This window comes from Budorcas taxicolor, chromosome 13 (assembly GCF_023091745.1).
Source record: "Budorcas taxicolor isolate Tak-1 chromosome 13, Takin1.1, whole genome shotgun sequence".
Taxonomy (NCBI): Eukaryota; Metazoa; Chordata; class Mammalia; order Artiodactyla; family Bovidae; genus Budorcas; species Budorcas taxicolor.
In genome coordinates this window covers 29,547,668-29,571,221 of record NC_068922.1, presented here as the reverse complement: position 1 = coordinate 29,571,221, position 23,554 = coordinate 29,547,668, and the positions used below count along the sequence as shown (strand labels likewise).

Here is a 23,554-nt window from a genome sequence, read left to right as displayed (position 1 = left end):
GTCATTTGCTGTCAGATAACTTTTAGGTGTGATCATAGAAACCCAGTTAAATTATTTTGCTTGGGAGCACTTGTTTATATATGTAAGTTGTACAGTTGAATCAGGTAAATCCAGCAGTAGTTTTCGGTTTATTCTGGGATGTTTACCCTAAATAAACCCTTGATTAGTTGCAAGAGTATAATGAGTTTATAGTTGCTTTTATAGCATAACCTGTGTGTGGAAGCAGCCTCAGAAAGCCTCATTTTGTACCAGGTATAATAGCAGAGAATGACTTCTGGCATTTAACTTATTGGTGAATAGACAGACTTAGCAGCATCTTCATTCAAAAAGTCATAGCAGGTTGTTGGTATTTGAGTATTGCATTTTCTATTTCCATTATAGAGTGCTTCAAGTACAGGGAGAGAAGGCATCCTGTCACTTGAAAGAAAGATATGTCATACATGTATATATCATGTATTCTATGTACATTATCATAGCTTCTTTAATTGCTGTACTTCTGTGAATGTTTATCGTGTATTTCTACGTTCTTGGCAATTTGGTGTTGTTGCTTAGAAAGTGTAATTAACGAAATGATCTATAGTTCCATCCTCTGTATATATCTCTCATGGGAAGGGAGAAGAATCCACTGGTTTATGGCACCAGAGATCCTGGCAGCCCTGCCAAGACAAGTTCAGGTGTGAGAGGGACAGACACAAGGGGTTGAGGTGAGAGAATATTCTGTGTGCAGAGCCTGTGGAGATGTGATGGGGAGTAAGCTCAAAGCGTTTGCCCTGCAGAGCGTGGGTGGACAGCAGGAGGGTGCCTGGGACCAGCACTTACTCGCTTCCCACACCAGGGCTTTCATCCATGTTCCAAACTGAAGCTGTGACCGGGAGTCATCACTGAGCCATCTTTTCACGAGGCTCAGGTAGGAGTCAGTTGCTAGAGACTGGAAAACACAAAAAGGCGCAAAGTGGGATCCTAAGTTCAGGGCTGCAGCAGCAAACATATCTTATGGGCTTTTTCAAGTGAGTAGAAGTTCAAATGGAAGTTTGGAGATCATAGTCCTCCGCTGATAATTAAGGTACACATTTGTGAGGAAAGCCTCACATGGGTAGGAATTCTGTATCAGATATTGTGACCTCAGGTTAATAGAGAGGCTTTAGGGCACCTCTTGGTACAGTCAAGAGCAAAAGGTGGTTAACTAGAGAACGGATGCTGAGGGGACCATCCGGGCAGCCAGAAGACACTCATGCCAGCCTATGTGTCCCTCTGACACACGCCTGCATTTGTCCCTTCTCTTCTGCACAGAACACCAAGCTGAATATTATTTTTAGAATGAAACCCACCCAAAAATTGTCAAATGCTTTGAGCTCTGTTATATATTGTGGGCTTCCCAGGTGGCTCAGTGGTAAAGAATCCTCCTACCAATGCAGGAGACACAGGAGACATGGATTTGACCCCTGGATTGGAAGGATCCCCTAGAGGAGGAAATGGCACCCCACTCCAGTATTCTTGCCTGGAAAATCCCATGGACAGAGGAACCTGGTGGGCTACAGTCCATGGTTTCATAAAGAGTCAGACACAACTGAGCACATATGCATGCATTATACATTATATTATACAGACAATATGTAAGAATGTGATATAATATTTATATAATCTATATAACTATATATAATATATAATATAACATATAATGGCAATATTATATAATGCAAGTAATATATTAATACACATTCAATTCAGTTCAGTTCAGTTGCTCAGTCGTGTCCAACTCTTTGCGACCCCATGAATTGCAGCACACCAGGCCTCCCTGTCCATCACCAACTCCCAGAGTTCACTCAAACTCACGTCCATCGAGTTGGTGATGCCATCCAGCCATCTCATCCTCTATCGTCCCCTTCTCCTCCTGCCCCCAATCCCTCCCAGCATCAGGGTCTTTTCCAATGAGTCAACTCTTCACATGAGGTGGCCATAGTACTGGAGTTTCAGCTTTAGCATCGGTCCTTCCAAAGAAATGCCAGGGCTGATCTCCTTCAGAATGGACTGGTTGGATCTCCTTGCAGTCCAAGGGACTCTCAAGAGTACAATTATGTAACTAATATACAATGCATTGACACTAATATACTGATATTGATATATTGGTATCATATTTTAATATATTTGCATACTGTAGTGATATGACTCATTAATATATAGATTATATAATGCATGATATTATAGATGATATCTAATACTGTAATAGAGCATCACTGCCCAGGCAGCCCTTAGCACACAGTGACGCTGTGCACCATTACCCCCAAGCAGCCAACTGTCAGCGAGCAGCCGTTAGTGAGGGCATTTTCAGCTATGGTCTGTGGAGTGGTAGTTGTCAAGCAGAGAATGAGGTAAGAAGCAGATCCAAGCCTTCTCCTTGAGGCTCTCCAGCTCATTCACCATTGGGCCAGCGGATGAGCCAGGTGCCCAGGGAACAGGCTGGCAGCTGCGTCTATAGGGCTCCAGAGATCTCGCCAAGGCCACCCAATGGCCAGACCCAGGCCTTGAGGCTGCAGTGACCCTCTCCCCCATCCCCGCCTCTATGACCTCATGGCAGCGGCCATCTGCATAGGACAGTCTGTGGGACCCAGCCCCCGCCATTTGGGCCGCCCGAGGAGCCTGAAAGCCAGCTGGGTCCTGGGCGCCTGGCTCCCTCAGCCATCACAGCTGGACAGCGTCTGGGGACCTGGCCTGAGGAAGCCACCAGCCTACATCCTCTTCCTCTCAGCCAGGACTGGACCTTGCAGGATGAAAGTCATACCTTGGGACCTTTCTTGTCAAAACATAGTAACATTGGCGTGGTGGAGTTTTCCAGGAATGTTGATAGCTGACTGTCACCTGACCTCAGGAACAAAAAGCTCAGACACCAAGAACTTTACAACTCATCCCTCACCTCCCTCACCTTTCCTAGAAAAGGGCTTCGCTGAGAGCTTTGGGGGAATTTGCGGTTTTTAAGGTATGAGCCACCTGTCTTCTTGCACAGCCCTGAATAAACCTTTCTCCTCCACACTCTGATGTTTTGGTATTGTTTGGCCTTTCTGTGCGTTGGGCACACCGACTTGTGTTTCAGTAACAAAATTACACAGTCTGTAATATTATAGATATGTCTCTTTTAGAAAATATATAATTTGCTTAAAGGATACAATTCACTATTTTTTTTTCATCAAACTGTTGAAAAACAAAGGAGAAATACAATGAGTCCCCTACACATGAATGAGTTCCATTCTAAGAGCACATTCATAAGCCAAATTTGTTCATAAGTCCGACAGAGTTACTATAGGTACCCACCTAACACAACTGGCTATATAGTACTCTACTGTAATAGATTTATTATATTTCTCTCACAAATGATATATAAAAAAAAACAAAAAAGAAAAAATTATTTTTCATCTTACAGTACAGTAATCTTACAGACATGTGGACTAACACGATTGTACATGAGAGTGCACATTCACACGATTCACTAAATTTTAAGAAGAAAATAAAATTGAACAATGTAAGAGACCAGAGAAAATAAATTATAAGAAAACGCTAGTAAAATAAAATGCATTCTTGTTTCATCAGATATCTTACAAAGTAAGATAAACCTTTCATATTTCCAAAAGAAGTGAAGTAAGTGGATAGAAAACTGCCCCTTTATATGGCCAGCCCAGGATATACCTATAATTGCTGTATAAAGAAGTGGCAATTCTATAAATATACAGATATTGTTAAAAGTTAGCACCAAGTAGTATGGAGCAGAATCTCTTCAAGCAAAGGTCAGGTAATGTTTTAAAAATAACCTCCCATTTAGAAAATATTTTCAAGTGACTAATTTTTTATGTTTTGACATAAGAGATGGTAAGCTGTTGTGACTCCCCTGAATTTGAGTTAAATATAACTAATCACAGCGCTGGAGACTGAGTCCAGTAACTCGCTTTTCTGCTTTTCTCACTGATGGTCAGCAGCACAGGGCATTTGGGCAGCTTGGACTGAAAGCCTTTGCTTGATCTGCTGGTGGAAATGGACTTTCTTTCCACAAGCCTGATGGGCCAACCCAGCAAACACTGGGTTCCCAGCAAGGTGGGTTACTGTGGAAATCCACAGCTCTAAACACCAAAAGGGAAGAAAAATATTAAAATCCCAGCATCAAGGCCAATTTGAGGGAGTATAAAAAAGCATGACAAATAGTCAGGAAGCCAAAAACTTCACAGAAAGAAAACAAAAACAAAAAAAAAACCGATGGAGCCCATAGATTTCACTTTTCCTTCCATGATAAGTCAGATCTTTTTCCAGTAGATGTGAAACTGAGGCTTGGTGGCTGTTCAGACTGAGATGAGCATGGTCCTCCCAGCTGTGTTCCCGGTGAGACCCACAGAAGGGGCTGCAATCTGGAGCAGTACCCTTCAGCAGGTGACTGCAGGAGAGATGAAGAATGTCGATTGCAGAGTTGGCATGAGAAGTTATGAAGTAAATGTCTTCATGTGTGGGAAAAAACTAAAGACATAAATTGCTACTTGAAGATGAAAGGGGAGGAGAGGAGGCGTGGCCCCTTGGTGTCCACAGGCAGTTCTGCTGAGTTCTGTGCACCTGTGAAGGGTGCACACGATTCCTTCCTCTTGCTCCTGCTGTGGTCTTTGCTCTGAACTTGTTGTGTGGGTGCCTTCTCTCCAACCAGCAATTTGAAACAGACTTGTCTCCTTTAGTTCTAAGTCTGTGGGCAGATAGGAGATGATGAAAAGATCATGCTGGACTAAAAGATAATGTTTAGTGTTCTACCCACCAAGCAGATATGCTCTTTGAAAATGACTTGGTTTGTGCCCACAGAGTCAAACTTTTCAAATCTGCCAAGAGTAAAGGAGTTCTGAATTATAGGGGAGGAAGAATTCCTAAGCACTTGTTTTTTCCTTCTTGATTCTACCACTGGTCCGTGAGAATTTGAGAAGCATGTTGTAGAGGCAGTAACTGAATTCCTGATCATGAAATAATGCTGAGTAAGAGTCTAAAACAAGAAGAGGTCTAAGCATACACTCCCAGGGTCCACCCACCATGCGCTGCAGAATTGGAACGCATGATGGATGCAACAATAGTCAGGGTTTTCCAGAGAACAGAGCCAATGAGATGTATGGGCCTATAGGAAGAGATTTATTCTAAGGAACTGGCTCACATGATCATGAAGACTGACAAGTCCCAAGGTCTAAAGGGTGAGCTGGCAAGCCGGATGTCCAGGAGAGATGATGGTATAGTTCTAGTTCAAACTCTGGTAGACTTGAGATCAGGGAAGAGCTGACATTCGGTTCAAGTCTGAAAGCAGGAAATGCCAATGTTCAGAGGCTGGTAGGCAAGAGGAAGTCTCCCTTTTCTCTGGGGGGTCTTTTTGTTCTCTTCAGGCCTTCAACTGATTGGACAAGGCCCACCCACATGAAGGAGGGTGATCTGCTTTACTCAGTTAAATGTGCATCTCCTCCAAATCACCCTTACAGATAACTCAGGATAATGTTTTTTTTAATGGAAGTATAGTTGATTTACAGTGCTGTGTTAGTTTCTGTTGTATAACAATATGATTCAGTGTGTATATATATATTTATATATATATATTTATATATATATATATATATGTATATATATATATATTCTTTTCCAGTATGGTTTATTACAGGATATTGAATATAGTTCTGGGTACTATACAGTAGAACCTTGCTGTTTATCTATTTTATACATAGTGGTTTGTATCTGCTAATCTAAAACTCCTAATTTATCCCTCTCCCACACCTTCCCCTTTGGTAAGTGTAAGTCTGTTCTCTATGTCTGTGAGTCTGTTTCTGTTTTGTAAATAAGTTCATTTATGTCATATTTTAGATTCCACATATAAGCGATAAAAGTGTATTAGTGGCTCAGTTGTGTCTGACTCTTTGCAACCCCATGGACTGTAGCTCACCAGGCTCTTCTGTCCATGGAATTCTCCAGGCAAGAATATTGGAGGGGGTCTCCATTTCCTTCTCCAAGTGATATTGTATGGTGTTTGTCTTTCTTTTTCTGACTTACTTCACTTAATATGATAATCTCTCATTCATGTGGCTGTAGATGACGTTATTTCGTTCTTTCTTATGGCCAAGTAACAGTCCACTGTATATGTGTACCACATCTTTTTTATCCATCTGTTGATGGATATTCAGTTTGCTTCCATGTCCTGCCTACTGTAAATAGTGCTGCTATAAACACTGATGTGCGCGTATCTTTTCAAATTAGAATTTTCTCTGGATATATGCCCAGGAGTAGATCTTACTGCATATTTAGGTCTAGGGCCATTTATAGGGTCTTCCTTTTCTCTGCAAAATGAGATAAATAAATAGTATGTAGTGCCCCACCTCTTCTCAGAGGGTGAGATAGTTGGATGGCATCGCTGACTTGATGGACATGAGTTTGAGCAAGCTCCAGGAATTAGTGATGGACAGGGAAGCCTGGTGTGCTGCAGTCCATGGGGTCACAAAGATTCAGACAAGACTGAGCGACTGAATTGAAGTGCCCCACCTCATGATAAGATCACTCCCCTGGTTGTCTTTTAATGGGAATAATCTTGTTTGCTGTTGAATGATAAGTGTTTCTATGAAAATGATTATTCATATAAATAAAACAAATTGCAAAATATTAATACATATGACACCCCAGTTCAGTTCAGTTCAGTTGCTCAGTCGTGTCCGACTCTTCGCGACCCCATGAATCGCAGCACACAAGGCCTCCCTGTCCATCACCATCTCCTGGAGTTCACTCAGACTCACGTCCATCGAGTTGGTGATGCCATCCAGCCATCTCATCCTCTGTCGTCCCCTTCTCCTTCTGCCCCCAATCTCTCCCAGCATCAGGGTCTTTTCCAATGAGTCAACTCTTGGCATGAGGTGGCCAAAGTACTGGAGCTTCAGCTTTAGCATCATTCCTTCCAAAGAAATCCCAGGGTTGATCTCCTTCAGAATGGACTGGTTGGATCTCCTTGCAATCCAAGGGACCCTCAAGAGTCTTCTCCAACACCACAGTTCAAAAGCATCAATTCTTCGGCACTCAGCTTTCTTCACAGTCCAACTCTCACAGCCATACATGACCACAGGAAAAACCATAGCCTTGACTAGACGGACCTTAGTCGGCAAAGTAATGTCTCTGCTTTTGAATATACTATCTAGGTTGGTCATAACTTTTCTTCCAAGGAGTAAGCGTCTTTTCATTTCATGGCTGCAGTCACCATCTGCAGTGATTTTGGAGCCCAGAAAAGTAAAGTCAGCCACTGTTTCCACTGTTTCCCCATCTATTTCCCATGAAGACCAGATGCCATGATCTTCGTTTTCTGAATGTTGAGCTTTAAGCCAACTTTTTCACTCTCCTCTTTCACTTTCATCAAGAGGCTTTTTAGTTCCTCTTCACTTTCTGCCATAAGGGTGGTGTCATCTGCATATCTGAGGTTATTGATATTTCTCCCGGCAATCTTGATTCCAGCTTGTGTTTCTTCCAGTCCAGCATTTCTCATGATGTACTCTGCATATAAGTTAAATAAGCAGGGTGACAATATACAGCCTTGATGTACTCCTTTTCCTATTTGGAACCTGTCTGTTGTTCCATGTCCAGTTCTAACTGTTGCTTTCTGACCTGCATACAGATTTCTCAAGAGGCAGGTCAGGTGGTCTGGTATTCCCATCTCTTTCAGAAGTTTGTTGTGATCCATACAGTCAAAGGCTTTGGCATAGTCAATAAAGCAGAAATAGATGTTTTTCTGGAACTCTCTTGCTTTTTCCATGATCCAGAGGATGTTGGCAATTTGATCTCTGGTTCCTCTGCCTTTTCTAACACCAGCTTGAACATCAGGGAGTTCACGGTTCACGTATTGCTGAAGTCTGGCTTGGAGAATTTTGAGCATTACTTTACTAGCGTGTGAGATGAGTGCAATTGTGCGGTAGTTTGAACATTCTTTGGCATTGCCTTTCTTTGGAATTGGAATGAAAACTGACCTTTTCCAGTCCTGTGGCCACTGCTGTGTTTTCCAAACTTGCTGGCATACTGAGTGCAGCACTTTCACAGCATCGTCTTTCAGGATTTGAAACAGCTCAACTGGAATTCCATCACCTCCACTAGCTTTGTTCGTAGTGATGCTTTCTAAGGCCCACTTGACTTCATATTCCAAGTTGTCTGGCTCTAGATTAGTGATCACATCATCATGATTATCCGGGTCATGAAGATCTTTTTCGTACAGTTCTTCTGTGTATTCTTGCCACCTCTTCTTAATATCTTCTGCTTCTGTTAGGTCCAGACCATTTCTGTCCTTTATCGAGCCCATCTTTGCATGAAATGTCCCCTTGGTATCTCTAATTTTCTTGAAGAGATCTCTAGTCTTTCCCATTCTGTTGTTTTCCTCTATTTCTTTGCATTGATCATGAAGAAGGCTTTCTTATCTCTTCTTGCTATTCTTTCGAACTATGACACCCAGTAGTCTGTAAAAATGACCTAACCACAATGATGTGTTTTCACATCCTGTTACAGCAAAAGAAGTAGCTAAATAATCTTTTTCAGGTATACAATTGCAGAATATATACTAGGCTTCCCATGTTAGAAGAAATTCAAGTGGTAGAACCCAGGGCATTGATTATAAGAAAACTCTTTTCTTTTTTTACTTAATTTTTATTGGAATGTAGTTGCTTTATGATGTTATGTTAATTTCTACTGTACCACAAAGTGAATCAGCTCTATGCATACATATATCCCCTCTTTTTTGGATTTCCTTCCCATTTAAGTTACTACAGAGCACTGAGTATAATTCCCTGAGCAATAAACTCTTCACTAGGTTCTCATTAGTGACCTATTTGATACATAGTAGTATGTGTGTGTCAACCCCATTCTCCCAATTCATCACTTCTTCTTTATTCCCTGCTGGGTGTCCATACCTTTGGGGAACTCCTTTCTTGTGTTTATTCAGAAATTATTTCACTTTTTCCAAATCTCTGTTGCTTTTGCCTTCTCAGCCAACAGTGAAGAAAGAGAAAGCAGAAATTTTGTAATCCCAGTGAATTGTTAGTGAATGTTGCATTACATGATTATGTAAATCGTCAGTGTGCAACCACCACAAAACACCTTCCCACTTGTCCTGTTCTAGAGGATTTCTGCTATGAGAGTATTAATTCATTTATAACTTCCCTTACCACTGGGACAAGTAAAACTCAGCTCTGTAAGAAAGCAAATGTGCTGTGAATCTGCATTAAGATAACACTGATAAGATTGGCAGGAATCAACTAGATATGCTTTGTAATGCCATATGCCTGATTTTCTTGATGTTGATTTTATCCCTCTTTTGGCAGTAGTTTTCTCTTCCTATAGTAGGGAGTAACCAGGTTCAGTTTTTGTAGCGCTTTTTTTCTCTACAAGATTTTTGAGAGATTTATTTGGTGCAGACCTTATGTAACTCCTGGGTCTAGGGCTCTTTTAGCTATTCCTTATGGTCATCTAGCCAAAAACTGCATTAACTCTGTGACACCAACCGGGCGCCTTGAACTCTTTCATCAGTAGAAATCAAGAAGAGAAATTCAGTCAAGACTTTTTTGGGAAGGCTGCAGCATGAGGGATCCAACAAAACCAAGTAACAGGTGCTTTTCCTCCCTCCCAAGGAGGGGCAAGCTGGTTCCTTAAGAGGGGTACCACCTGGGGCAGGTCCTTGGGCTGGGCAGGACACGTTGCTTAGATAGTCTGCCCACCCGCTTGGTGGTACTCTGTGCAGGGACTACTGTTCAGTCGTGTCGTCATGATTACCAGCACAGCGACCCTGAGCTGTACATATCCATGTTCATCACAGACTGTTGAACAATTTTGCTGCAAATCTTAGTGCCTGCAGGGTCCTTGTGTAGCAGCCTGAGCCTTGCTTAGGCTGTGTTTACCAGCAACACTGGGCAGGATCAGAAAGCATTGTGTTTGTTGCACAGTGTCTTAAAGGAATAGAGATTTTTCTCTCAATTATTGTTGGGGGGCGCCAGGAGGAGCCAGGAGGAAAGGAGTTTGTTATAGGCAGTGGTTTTGAAGAAGATAAGGAGTCATGTAAAGTAAAAAAGAATTGCTAAGAAGAGAACGTTTCTGGTTAAAACAATTTATATTTTGGATGTAGATCTAGAATTTTTTTTCTAACTAAAAACATTTTTTTGGCTGCACCTTGTAGAATGTGGGATCTTAGTTCCCCCGTCAGGGATCAAACTTGTGCACTCTGCACTAGATGCATGAAGTCTTAACCACTGGGCCACCAGAAGAGTCCCCAGTCTAGAGTATCTAAGCACATCCCATGATACTTTCTACCTCCCTTTGCTGTTATCACAGAATCGCTGTTGGAGTTCCCCAGTTAATAACCAGTTCTTTATTGCTCTGTCCTTCTTCCAGAGGTCACCCTGAAGGTCCACATCAGTGATGCTAGCACCCATCAGCCTGTCCCTGATGCGCTCATTGAGATTTTCACCAACCAGGTCTCCGTTGCCTCTGGTACCTCGGGGACAGATGGCGTCGCCTTCATCAAATTCCAGTATAAGCTAGGCAGTCAGCTGATTGTCACGGCCACAAAGCATGCCTACGTGCCAAACTCGGCCCCCTGGAAGCCCATCCGGTTACCTGGTAAGATGGTCTTTACCTTTCTCTAAAACAGGGCGTATAATCAGGCTAGGGGTGGAGTCAGACACAGAAATGATTTTGTAAGCGTTAAGTCAGACAATTAGGAAAATATCTGTGCATTCTCTGCCCTAGTTTTTGGCGCCCCTTATGTGCAGGGAAGGTAGAATCTGGTGTGAAGCTGGTTGGGCTCCACGTTGCTATTCATACAATGGAACCAAAGCCTTTTCTACTCATTTCTCCACTGTTCCATTCTGTACATGATGGGTCATAACCAGCCAGTGGCACTGGGACAGTGCTCTGAAATGAGGCTTCCTCATCTCACTTTAGCATCTGAGAGCAAGGCTGCCAAAAGGTGGGCATGATGGCCAGACTGTCTTTCTCTGTCCCACCTTCTTACCTGCTCAGGAAAAGCACTCCTGGTGCGCCTCCACTCTCAATACTCCATTCCACTTCTGGTGCGTCTAATCACCAAATGTGTCGTGGTGTTTCCACACATCCAGCAATGTGTCACCGAGTCTGCAACCCCAGCTGGTACTTGCTAGCTTACCAGTTTATTATAAAGGTTATTAAAGGACCAGCCAGATGAAGATATGTGTAGGGCAACGTCTGTGGGAAGAGGCATGGAGCCTCCATCCCTGGCCAGCTGTACCTCCTCCTAGCACCTCTGGTGTTCACCAACCAAGAGGCTCACCCAACCACATCCTCTTGTGTTTTATGGAAACTTCATCATGTAGGCATAACTGATTAAAGCATTAGCCATTAGTGATATTCAACCTCCAGCCACTCTCTCCTCCCTGGAGGTCAGGGGGAGAGGATGGTGAGACTGAGAGATTCCAGCCTCTAAGTCACACGGTTTCCCCTGGCAACCAGTTCCCCTTCTTAGGTTATCATAAGCTTTCCAAAAAGTCATTATATTAACTGAAACTCCCCTTGAAAGCCCCATTCAATTGATACAAATAACGAAAGATTCCTTTATTGCCCTTATCACTTAGGAAATTCCATGGGTTTTAGGAGCTGTGAGCCAGAAATGAGACCCAGGCCAAATACATATTACCTATTATAAATCACAATATCGCATGACTTTTCACCCCTGCAAAGCAGTTGGCCTACCACCAGAGGCAAGGATGGTGCCCGACGTGAGTTCAGCTGGGGATGGGGTAGGTGGGAGCAGCAGACGGTGCCCCCTCTGTCCCTTTACTTCAGACTCCATCTAGTGCCTGGACCACATTATCTGCCAGCACGTTTGTTGCCAGGATGGACTTTGGAAACCAGATGACCTGGGTTCTGGCTCCAAATCTATGCTTGAGCCCCTCCAGCTTTGATGCCAGTCTCTGCAAAATGGAGCTGATACCACCTTGTAGAGCAGTTCTGAGTAAAAAGTATTTATCACAGGTGCACTCACAGGGTCTAAAACATGGTAGGTGCTCAATAAATGCATAGCACCTAACACAGTGCCTGGCACAAGGCCAGTATTTGTGCTCACCTCTGCACCACGGGACCTGCCCCATCAGGGTTCCCATTGCCTCTGGGGTCCATGGAAGCTAAATGTGGTTATGCCTATCTCATCAGCCCCAGCACCTACCCTCATCCACAAAATTCTCTTTAGTTCAGTTTCTACCTATCAAGTGCCTACTATATGTCAGACATTGCCCTGGCCACTGAGAATACAAATCTAGAGACTCAGGACTTGCTTCTAGGAGGTTTATCCACTAGTTATAAAGTCAGCCACAGAAGCCAGTTCCTCCTGATTGGATCAATACCCTGATAGATTTATGTGCAGATGGGGATGCTGGGGAGGACAGGTCCACCAACCTATATGAGCGAATGAAGGAGTTTCCTGGGGAGGCTAAGAGGGCAGCTGAGTCTTGAGGATCAATAGATGTTAGCATCAGAAGATGCTTGTAAAAACATACAGATTCCAGGACTCACCCATTTGACTGGACAGATTGACCAAGGAATCTGGATTTTAATAAACAGTTCCTACTCCCGTCTAGTCAAGGATATGGTTTTTCCATTGGTCATGTTGGATGTGAGAGTTGGGCTGTGAAGAAAGCTGAGCACTAAAGAATTGATGCTTTAAAATTATGGTGTTGGAGAAGACTCTTGAGAGTCCCTTGGACTGCAAGGAGATCCAACCAGTCCATTCTAAAGGAGATCAGTCCTAGGTATTCATTGGAAGGACTGATGCTAAAGCTGAAACTCCAGTACTTTGGCCACCTCATGCGAAGAGTTGACTCATTGGAAAATACTGATGCTGGGAGGGATTGGGGGCAGGAGGAGAAAGGGACGACAGAGGATGAGATGGCTGGATGGCATCACCCACTCAATGGACATGAGTTTGAATGAAATCTGGGAGTTGGTGATGGACAGGGAGGCCTGGTGTGCTGCAATTCATGGGGTCGCAAAGAATCGGACATGACTGAGTGACTGAACTGAACTGAACTCCCCACAATAACCCCCATCCCCCAGGTATTTATGGATAAAAATGTTCACTGTAATTTGGGACCACTGCTTTGAGGGCTATGGAAAGTGGGTTGGAAATAGGTACATTTGAGGAAATCCTTTAGGAACATTTTAGAGAAAAGGAGATAAACCTGGGGAATATTTAGCAGGCAGAATTCAGAAAGCCTTGGAGAATGGGTGGGAGAGATACAAAGGAAAGAAAGTTGAATGAATGTGAGTTGAATCTCAAATTTCTGGTTGGTGATGGAGTGGGTAGAATAACAGATGAGCGATGGGCCACCTTGTGGTTCCCTAAGGTTGACTGGATTAATGCTGTTGACTGAAAAAAATCCCTTACTCCTTCCCTGTGTGTATCCCTGTCCCCAAGCTTGGGGCTCCTACAAAAGTGGGCGGAGGTGGGGGTGGAGATGCAGGAGATGGGAAGGAAAAGAATGAGAGTTGGGGTCATAGTCAATGATGAATATAGCGTAGATTGGATTGAAGCTGCCTGTGGGACACTAATCATGTTCAGCCTTTAGTTTCCACTTTCTGGCTATTATGACTGATGTTGCTATGAACGTTCATGTACAAGTGTTTGCATGAACACATATTCTCAGTTCTCTTGGGCATGTACCTGTTCCTGGGTCACATGGTGACTGTTTAACATTTGGAGGAACCCTGGATTGTTTTCCCAGCACCAAGGTCCATCCTTATCTTTATCAGGGCACTTTGTCACATTCTGCTTGTCGTGTAGCTATTGGTTGTGTGTCTTAGCCTCCTTCTAATGTAGATCCCTTAAGGGCACAGACTGCCCCCAACAGTGATCTATTCTGCACATCTAGCTCTGGGCCTTATATATGATGGCAGCTAAATAAATGGACTGTGTACAAAGCGGGGTCATGTCCATGGCCAGCCCCTCATTGGGCCCCTCTGGCACTGTCCGGAGCCAATTGTGCTGAGTATTGGGTTGGCCAATAATTCATTTGTGTTTTTTCCGTAACATCCTACCAAAAACCTGAATGAACCCAATAATTGCTCTATTTAGCATTTGATATTTCTGGCTCCTAATATTTTCCTTGGAAGTTACTTTACCTCTCTAGGCCTTACTTTCTTCCTCTTTAAATGTAGAGACTACTCTCTCAATGGGAACATGTACATTACCATATGTAAAATAGATAGCCAGTGGAATTTTGCTATATGACTCAAGGAGCTCAAACTGGTATTCTGTGACAACCTAGAGAGGTGGGATGGGATGGGAGGTGGGAGGGAAGTTCAAGAGGAAGGTGACATATGTATACCTATGGCCAATTCAGTCTTCCTCAGCAGATAAAGAATCTGCCTGCAATACAGGAGATGCAAGTTCAATCCCTGGGTCAGGAAGATTCCCCTGGAGAAGGAAATGGCAGCCCACTACAGTCCACAGGGTCCCAAAGAGTCAGACTCGACTAAGTGGCTTGAATCTGAAGCAAATATGACATATGTTCAATGTGGATGACAGAATCAGATACCTATGGCTGATTCATGTTAGTGTATGGCAGAAACCAACACAATATTGTGAAGCAATTATCCTCCAGTTAAAAAATTTAAAAATAAAATAAAATAAAAAACACAGGAACTTAGGCCCAGATGGAGTCTAAGAGGCCTTTGAACTTAAGTCTGTGAAGCATAGAGGTGAAGGTCAGACTCCAGAGTTCAAATCCTGGCTCCAGTATTTACCAGATTCGGGATCTTGGACAAGTTAGTTCCTTATCTATAAACCTGTCTCCTTACCTGTCAATGGGGCATGTTAATAATACCTCTTTCAGAGAGCTGTTTTCAAAGTTAAATAAATTACCCAAGTTAAACCACCTAGCATAAAATCTGACATGTCAGTGAGGGTTCAGTAATGTTAGTGATTATTGTTATTCAATACTACATTGATTTGGTTTTTTTTCATGTTCTACCCAGAAGCATGTAGGTTTTTTCCCCCTGGCCACACCTTGCAGCATGCAGGATCTTAATTCGTCAACCACAGGTAGAATCCAGGCTCTGGCAGTCAAAGCACTGAGTCCTAACTATTGTTCAGCCAGGGAATTCCCAAGAAACATGTAGGCTTTGTGAATTTCTAGGTTGGAAGTCGAGGTCTTTAAACAAGAATTTTAAAGCAGCACAAGTTCTCTCATCCTGTGTCCAGTTGCTTCAGTCATGTCCGACTCTGCGATCCCACGGACTATAGCTTGCCAGGCTCCTCTGTCCATGGAATTTTCCAGGCAAGAATACTGGAGTGGGTTGCCAATTCTTCTAAAGAATATAAAATATGTAGTTAACTGTTGTAGGCTAAGCAGTTGTTATATGAGAGGCTGCAGGACTCATGGAGTCCTGAAAGACTTTTGCTAACAGTACTTAAAGGACAAACTGTTTGCTTTCTCTCTGTTTATGATAATTCTGACATCTAGTAAGTGGGTTTTCTTCTCAAACCAACCAGTTCTCCTCCTCTCTGGATACCAACTGGGTGTCTTACAATTCAGTTCCATTCTGACAGTTGTTCAATCCTTCAGTTGTGTCCAGCTCTTTGAGACCCCCTAGACTGTAGCACACCAGGCTTCCCTGTCTTTCACCATCTCCTGGAGCTTACTTAAACTCATGTCCATTGAGTGGTGATGCTGTCCAACCATCTTGCCCTCTGTCATACCCTTGTCCTCTTGCCTTCAATCTTTCCCAACATCAGGGTCTGACAGTAGCTGTCCAAAATTAACCCAAATGCTACCGATTAAGGGTTCAGTCCCATGACACTGTCCTCTCATTCAGACACAAGCCCTAAGTGGTCACCTGTACTTCTGACCAATCAGCTATAAATCAGAGGTTCCCATGAGCGCCCCACCCCTGGTTTCTTTCACTGTAATGGCTCCCAGAATTCAGGAAAACAATGACTTACATTTGCTGGTTTATAACAAGTATCACAGTGGATGCAGATGAACAGCCACATGAAGAGGGGCAGCAGGGTGAGATCCAGAAGGGACCTGGTCATGGGAGCTTCTATCCCCGTGGAGCTGAGGTGCACCACCCTCCTAGCACATAAATGTACCCACCAGCTTGAAGTTCCCCAAAGCCTGTACCTTTGGGACTCCCATCGTAGCTTCCTCAATCATGGCAGGCGTAATCAACCATGAACTGAACTCTCCACCCCATCTGTTCTCTCTGGATGATGGGAAGTGAGCCTGAAAGTTCCAAGATTCTTATCATGGTTTGATCTTTTTGGCGACCAGCCCGCATACAGGAGGCCACCCAGAGTCTCCTCATCAGATCAGAAAGATTCTCTGGTGACTCAGGAATTTGAGCCAGGAACCAGAGGCAGAGAACAGATATATATATTTATTATTATGTCACATTACTAAAAAATCAATGTTGTTGATTGATTTGAACCCAGAGAATCCAAAGAATGCAGAGTACTTAAAAAATTGGCATGGGCACTTTGATTTAGAAGTCAGAATTTCCTCATATCCATCTTTGTTTCCGCAGTGTTTTCTTCGCTAAGCCTGGGCCTGCTTCCAGAACGATCCGCTACCCTGATGGTGTATGAAGACGTTGTCCAGATAGTCTCAGGATTCCAAGGTATGTCTGATACTTAAAAAGAGGAGCGATGGTAACTTTGGGGCCAACTGTTAAAGTGCGAGGAATGGGTAGTCAGGTAGTGATGGCCACGAGCATGTCCACAGCTGGACATAATGGCTGTAGTCCCTACAAGTGCACGGACACATTGACATTTCGGTGAAACTGTTGGCTGTGGCCTTGTTTGTTATCAGCCCCGCCTTGAAGTGCAGAGGGGTAAGAAGAGGCTCCGCCCTCTTTCACACCATGTCTCTCTCTCTCCAAAAGTGAGAAAATTCATCCCAGAGTCAGAATCCAGACCCTACCTGGGCTTCACTGATCAGTGGATAGGGTCACTCTGAAAAGGTTCATAAGCATTTGAGTATATAGAGTTTCAGGGGATTTAGTTTGTTTGTTTTTAATTTTTTTGGCTAGGTCTTGTGGCTTGTGAGATCTTAGTTGCCTGACCAGGGGTTGAACCCACACCCCCGGCAGTGGAAATGCAAGTCCTAACCACTAGACCCCCAGGAAACTCCCTAGAGTTTCAGTTTTGCAAAATAGGACAGTTCTAGAGATCCGTTGCACAACAGTATAAATATACTTCACATTGGTGCACTGGACACATAAAACTGGCTAAGATGGGGACTTGCCTGGCAGTCCAGTGGGGTTAAGACTCTATGCTCCCAATGCAGGGGACACAGATTTGATCCCTGTTTGGGAAACTAAGATCCCACATAGCACGGCTCCTCCCAACCCAAAAAAAAAAAAAAAAAACTGGTTAAGACAGTAATTTAATGTTAGGTGTTTTTTACAATAAAAAAAATTTTCTCCTCCCACCCAAAAAAGAAAACAAAAAATTCCCAGGCATTCAAGTATGGCCTTTTTCTGTCTCTTATCCCCTTGTGTTTTTAGCCCATCTCATGTGCAGTAGTGTAAATGTGACCTCACCCCTCTAACCTCTCTCCCAGAAAATCTGGTACAGAAGGTTTGTGGAATTTGCCCTTTGTTTGGGGCTGGCATTGGAACTGGGAATCAGACTTATGTCAAACCTTTTTTGTGCTGAGATGATTGGTTTCTTCCATCTTAGCCACGGGCCTGAGAATGATAGTTCCTGTCTTTTAATGTTTCATCAGATTCTTTTTTTTTTGTTTACTTTTTGTTGTTGTTCAGTCCCTAAATCATGTCCAACTCTTTGTGACCCAATGGACTGCATCATGCCAGGCTTCCCTGTCCTTTACTATCTCCTGGAGCTTGCTCAAACTCATGTCCATTGATTCAGTGATGCCATCCAACCATCTCATCCTCTGTCACCCTCTTCTCCTCTTGCCCTCAGTCCTTCCCAGCATCAGGGTCTTTTCTAGTGAATAGGTTCCTCACATCAGGTGGCCCAAATATTGGAGCTTCAGCTTCAGTATCAGTCCTTCTAATGAATATTCAGAGTTGATTTCCTTTAGAATAGACTGGTTTGATCTCCTTGAAGTCCAAGGGACTCCTAAGAGTCTTCTCCAACACCACAGTTCAAAAGCATCAATTCTTTGGAGTTCATCTTTCTTTATGTTTCAACTCTCACATCCATACATAACTACTGGAAAAACCATTTTTTATTTGTGCTAAGTTGCATCAGTCATGTCCGACTCTGCAACCCCATGGACTGTAGCCCACCAGGCTCTTGTGTCCATGGGATTCCCCAGGGAAGAATACTGGAGTGGGTTGCCATGCCCTCCTCCAGGGGATCTTCCCAACCCAGGGACTGAACCCAGGTCTCATGTCTCCTGTATTGGCAAGTGGGTTCTTTACCACTAGTGTCACCTGGGAAGCCCCCTGTTTTTGTTTGTTTTGTTTATTCCTTTGTTTTAATACTATTCACACCAATCATTCTCTGCCTAACCACATCCATGTGCCATCTGCAAGTGAGGTGACTTTATTCCTTTTTTTATTGCGTAGCTGTGGGAATATACAAGGAGGTTAACATGCTGCTCTTAGAAGAAGTGTGTAAAGAGAAATAAGGAGAAATGTCTGGGAGCATATGTGAACTGAGTTTGGGAGAGATAACAGGAATAGATATATAGATTTTAATGTCATCTGCACAGTGAGAGCCCTAAGTCATCTCCTGCTTTTCTCCTAAGAGACAGCAGAACTAGGCCTGAGTCCTCAGCATCCTTTCTCATCGGGACCACAGTGGGGGCTGTGGGGCTTGGGACCTCCAGTTTCTCTTTAATTACCTTTGCCATTGTTGTTTCACAACTGAAATATAATGGTTCCCCACCTCCAGTCTCACTGGGATATAATAGACATATATCTTCAATGATTTGATATGTGTATATATTACACAGTGATCACCACCATAAGTCTAGTCAGCATCCATTATCACACAGTTTATTCTTGTGATGAGAACTTTTAAGATCTACTTTCTTAGCAACTGTCAAATATGCAATCAGTTCAGTTCAGTTCAGTCACTCAGTCACGTCTGACTCTTTGCAACCCCATGAACCACAGCACGCCAGGCCTCCCTGTCCATCACCAACTCCCGGAGTTTACTCAAACTCATGTCCATTGTGTCCATGATGCCATCCAGCCATCTCATCCTCTATCGTTCCCTTCTCCTCCTGCTTTCAATCTTTCCCAGCATCAGGGGCTTTTCAAATGAGTCAGTTCTTTGCATCAGGTGGCCAAAGTATTGGAGTTTCAGCTTTAGCATCAGTTCTTCCAATGAATATTTAGGACTGATTTTCTCTAGGATGGACTGGTTGGATCCCCTTGCAGTCCAAGGGACTCTCAAGAGTCTTCTGTAATACCACAGTTCAAAAGCATCAATTCTTTGGCGCTCAGCTGTCTTTGTAGTCCAACTCTCACATCCATACATGACTACTAGAAAAACCATTTGATTTCTGGTTCCTCTGCCTTTTCTAAAACCGGCTTGAACATCTGGAAGTTCACGGTTCACGTATTGCTGAAGCCTGGCTTGGAGAATTTTGAGCATTACTTTACTAGCATGTGAGATGAGTGCAATTGTGCAGTAGTTTGAGCATTCTTTGGCATTGCCTTTCTTTGGGATTGGAATGAAAACGGACCTTTTTCAGTCCTATGGCCACTGCTGAGTTTTCCATATTTGCTGGCATATTGAATGCAGCACTTTCACAGCATCATCTTTTAGTATTTGAGGTAGCTCAACTAGAATTCCATCACCTCCACTAGCTTTGTGCATAGTGATGCTTCTCAAGACTGACTTGACCTGTTATTTACCTGGGGCCGTACTATGGTGGAGGTAATGAAAATAATGGTGACCTCCTTCAAAAGGTCCCATGCATGCTTTGCTACACTCGGTGCCCCCAGCCCTGCAGCAGGCCACCACCAACCCATGCCTCCACCAGAGTCTCCTGGACACTCACGGGCAAGTCTGGGCCAGTCTCTTGTGGGGTCACTGCTCCTTTCTCCTGGGTCCTGGTGCACACAAGGTTCTGTTTGTGCCCACCAAGAGTCTGTTTCCCCATCTTTTGTACGTTCTGGCGGCTCTATGGTGGGGTTAGTGGTGACCTCCTCCTCCAAGCTTATGCCATACCCAAGTCTGCTGCAGGCACCAGGCCATACAGTACATCCCCAGAACGTATTCATCTTATAACTGGAAGTTTGTGCCTTTGACCACCTTTATCTGTTCTCCTCACCCCCTGCCTCCTGCCTTTGGCAACCGTTCTAATTCCACTTATAGGTGAAATCATACAATATTGTCTTTCTCTGACTCATTTATTGTCTTTCTCTGACTGATTTATTTCAGTCATAATGTCTAACATAATGTCCTCAAGGTCTATCCATGTTGACCTAACTGGCAGAATTTCTTTCCTTTTATGGATGAATAATATTCCACTGCATACATATGTGTGTGTATACATATACATATATACACATACATACATTTCCTGTATCCATTCATCCATCAGTGGACACTTACATTGTTTCCGTGTCTTGGCCTTTGTGAATAATACTGCCATCTTTGCCTGAATAAGTAACTTCTGACCCTGGGTGACTCAGCCACTTGTGGCCACAGGAGAACATGTGGCTGGAGGAGTTACTTGATTTCCGACTCTCCAAGATGGCTACTTCATACCCTCTAACCCCTGCACCACTGTTTTCTCCCATTCTGTGTTGTTGTTCGGTTGCCAGTTGTGTTCTGACTCTTTGTGAACCCATGGGCTGCAGCACGCCAGGTTTCCCTGTCCTTCACCATTTCCCAGAGTTTGCTCAAACTCATATATCCATTGAGTCACTGATACCATCCAACTAGCTCCTCCTTTGTCATCCCCTTCTCCTCCTGCCTTCAGTCTTTCCCAGCATCACAGTCTTTTCCAATGAGTCGGCTCTTTGCATCAGGTGGCCAAAGTATTGGAGCTTCAGCTTCAGCATCAGTCCTTCCAATGAATATTCAGGGTTGATTTCCTTTAGGATTGATTGGTTTGATCTCCTAGAGTGGACTAGAGATCTCCCACTCTCTAACGGGCAAGTATTCAAGCCCATGTGTCTATGCTTAGTTGCTCAGTTGTGTCCAACTCTTTGCAACCCCGCCAGGCACCTCTGTCCATGGGATTTTTCCAGGCAAGAACACTGAAGTGGGTTGCCATTTCTTTCTCCAGTGGATCTCCCCAACCCAAGCTCTTCTCTCTCTTCCTTTTCCTGGAATTGAACTAAGAACCCAGAAGAGGTGAGGATCTTAGCTAATGGTAGAATCATGAGATGCAGCAGGTCTGTGATCACACCAGGCCACCTTCAAGCCCAGATTCAAAGGGAACAGAAAGTATGAATCCAAAAAGGGAGCTGGCTGAAGCGGAAAGAAGCAGACTGGGGATTCATGGAGTCTTGTTAATGGCACAGCATTCAAGTGAAATCCACCAACTCCTGCCACATGGTCCCAGAGCTTTCCTAAGCCCAGAACTAGGTGTCCATGTGCCTTCCACACCTTCTGGCTCCAACCTTGGATTCCACCCATCCCTGCCTCCCTTATGCCCCCTTCTTTCCTTATCAGTAACCAGGAAGGTGAATTAAAACAGCCCTCCAGCTGAAGGTTCTGTACCTTATCACAAAACCACCCTTCCTGCCATATCTGGCAGTAATGTCTTAGCTCCCAGACAAAACTGAAAAACCTGAAGAGTGAGGAAGGGGTCATATTCACCTTAACACTCCCAGGGCCTGGCCCCATGCCCACTTTAGTATCAGTATACAATGAGCAATTCATTGAAAGGTTGAGTAAATAAATATTTTAAAAAACATCCAGATCCCACTGCTTTTTGTACTTCCTGTATGGATCACTCATGCTACAGTTAATTATTTGCTTTATCATGGCTGCTAAGAGGAGGACAGTTCATCAGTACCCACATGCACACAGACACACAGTCAGAGTATTAGAATTGCTCGCGCGCGCTCTCTCTCTCTCTCTCTCTCTAAGGAGCAAGAAGTATGGTCATATTATAAGCCTAGGGATGTAAGACATCCAGATAGGTTTTGTTTGATTAATTTATTCAGTCTGCTGTATCACTTCCCTCTTCTATGTAACCAGAAATTGAGAACCATTTATTTCTCCCTTTCCCTTTCTCATTTGCATTCCAGCTTTTAAAAATTGTCTACACTTTGTTAATTTTTAAATTCACCTTACTTTTTGAGTTGTATTAGCTGTACTTTTCCTTGTCTCAGTAGAGTACAGACGTACCAGGATAACACTAGGTGATCTAGTTTCTTGTTTTCTTACCAGTTGGAAGGAGAACCATATGTAGATAATTTTTGGTCTTTGCAGTTCTGTTCTGAAAAACCAATATAAAACTGAATTGCTAAATGATATATTCAAGTTTTTATTCTCAAACTAGTCAAGTGTAGGTGCATTTCTTTATTTTTTAAATGGAGTCAGAGAAGGAAAAAAATAAACTCTTGGGCAGTCAGAAATGTAAGTGCTGTCAGCCATGTGAATTTTTGTGTTGCCTGGATGTTATCACGTGTCAAACTCCCCCAAAGGAAGGGGGAGATGGTGAGATGACAGTTTGGTGACAGAGCCTCACACGTGTTGTGTGCATAGTTTTGGGTGATGCCCCGTTGTTTGGTTTTATGTGACACTAGAGCAAAAGATTTGCTGGCTGAGAGATGGAGATGGGAGAAGCAGAGGTGTTCTCATTAGCAAGATTTAATGCTTCAGGTGAAGTTTTGTTTTGAAATGTTTACAACCAAATAAAATAGAATAAGCTCATGGTTAATGAGCATTTTCCTTGAACAATAAAAGTCTGCTCACTTGTTTTCCTATCTGTAGGTAGGTATCTAAATTCAGACCACATACACCCTAAAACCGTTCTCATCAGACCAGGTGGAATTATCAAGACTGCTTTCTCTGTCTCTCTGTCTCTCTTGCTCTCTCTCTCACACATACACACACGTGCACACACACAGGCACACATGCGCACATGGTTCAAAGTAAGCGCATGCTCCCAATGGAAATGACTTAGCACTCAATTTCATTTGGAAAGTCAAGAAAGGGGTTATCTTATCATTGTTGCCTTTTCATACTGTTCATAGGGTTCTCAAGGCAAGAATACAGAAGTGGTTTGCTATTCCCTTCTCCAGTCATTGTTAGCAGTGTTTTATACAGAAAGCCTGCAGCAGTTTCAAGTCAACAGTGTGGTGAAGCGGAAGGGCCAGCATAGGCGTCGATTAACGTGGGGCTCTTTACCACTGTAGGCTGGATCTGTAAATATGTGCCTTGTCACAGAATGCTTGCAAATTGCATTTTTTTTCCTGCTTCTTTAAAAATTGAAGTATAGTTGATTTACAATGTTAAGTTAGTTTCAGGTGTACAACATAGTGATTCAGTATTTTTATACATGATAGTCCACTTGAAGTTATTATGCAATATTATCTATATTCCCTATGCTGTATCTTATATCCTTATACTTAG

General features: G+C 43.3%; 1 protein-coding gene across 2 annotated transcripts in view; it reads left to right on the top strand.

Moving 5' to 3' along the window:
* FAM171A1 (family with sequence similarity 171 member A1) overlaps positions 1-23,554 on the top strand; it is a 127,943-nt gene that overhangs the window by 64,090 nt on the left and 40,299 nt on the right. For both annotated transcript variants that reach the window (XM_052650993.1, XM_052650992.1), the window contains exons 2-3: positions 10,396-10,623; positions 16,561-16,653. In XM_052650993.1, coding sequence (XP_052506953.1) covers positions 10,396-10,623; positions 16,561-16,653 — 321 coding nt within the window. The remainder of the gene's footprint in view (positions 1-10,395; positions 10,624-16,560; positions 16,654-23,554) is intronic.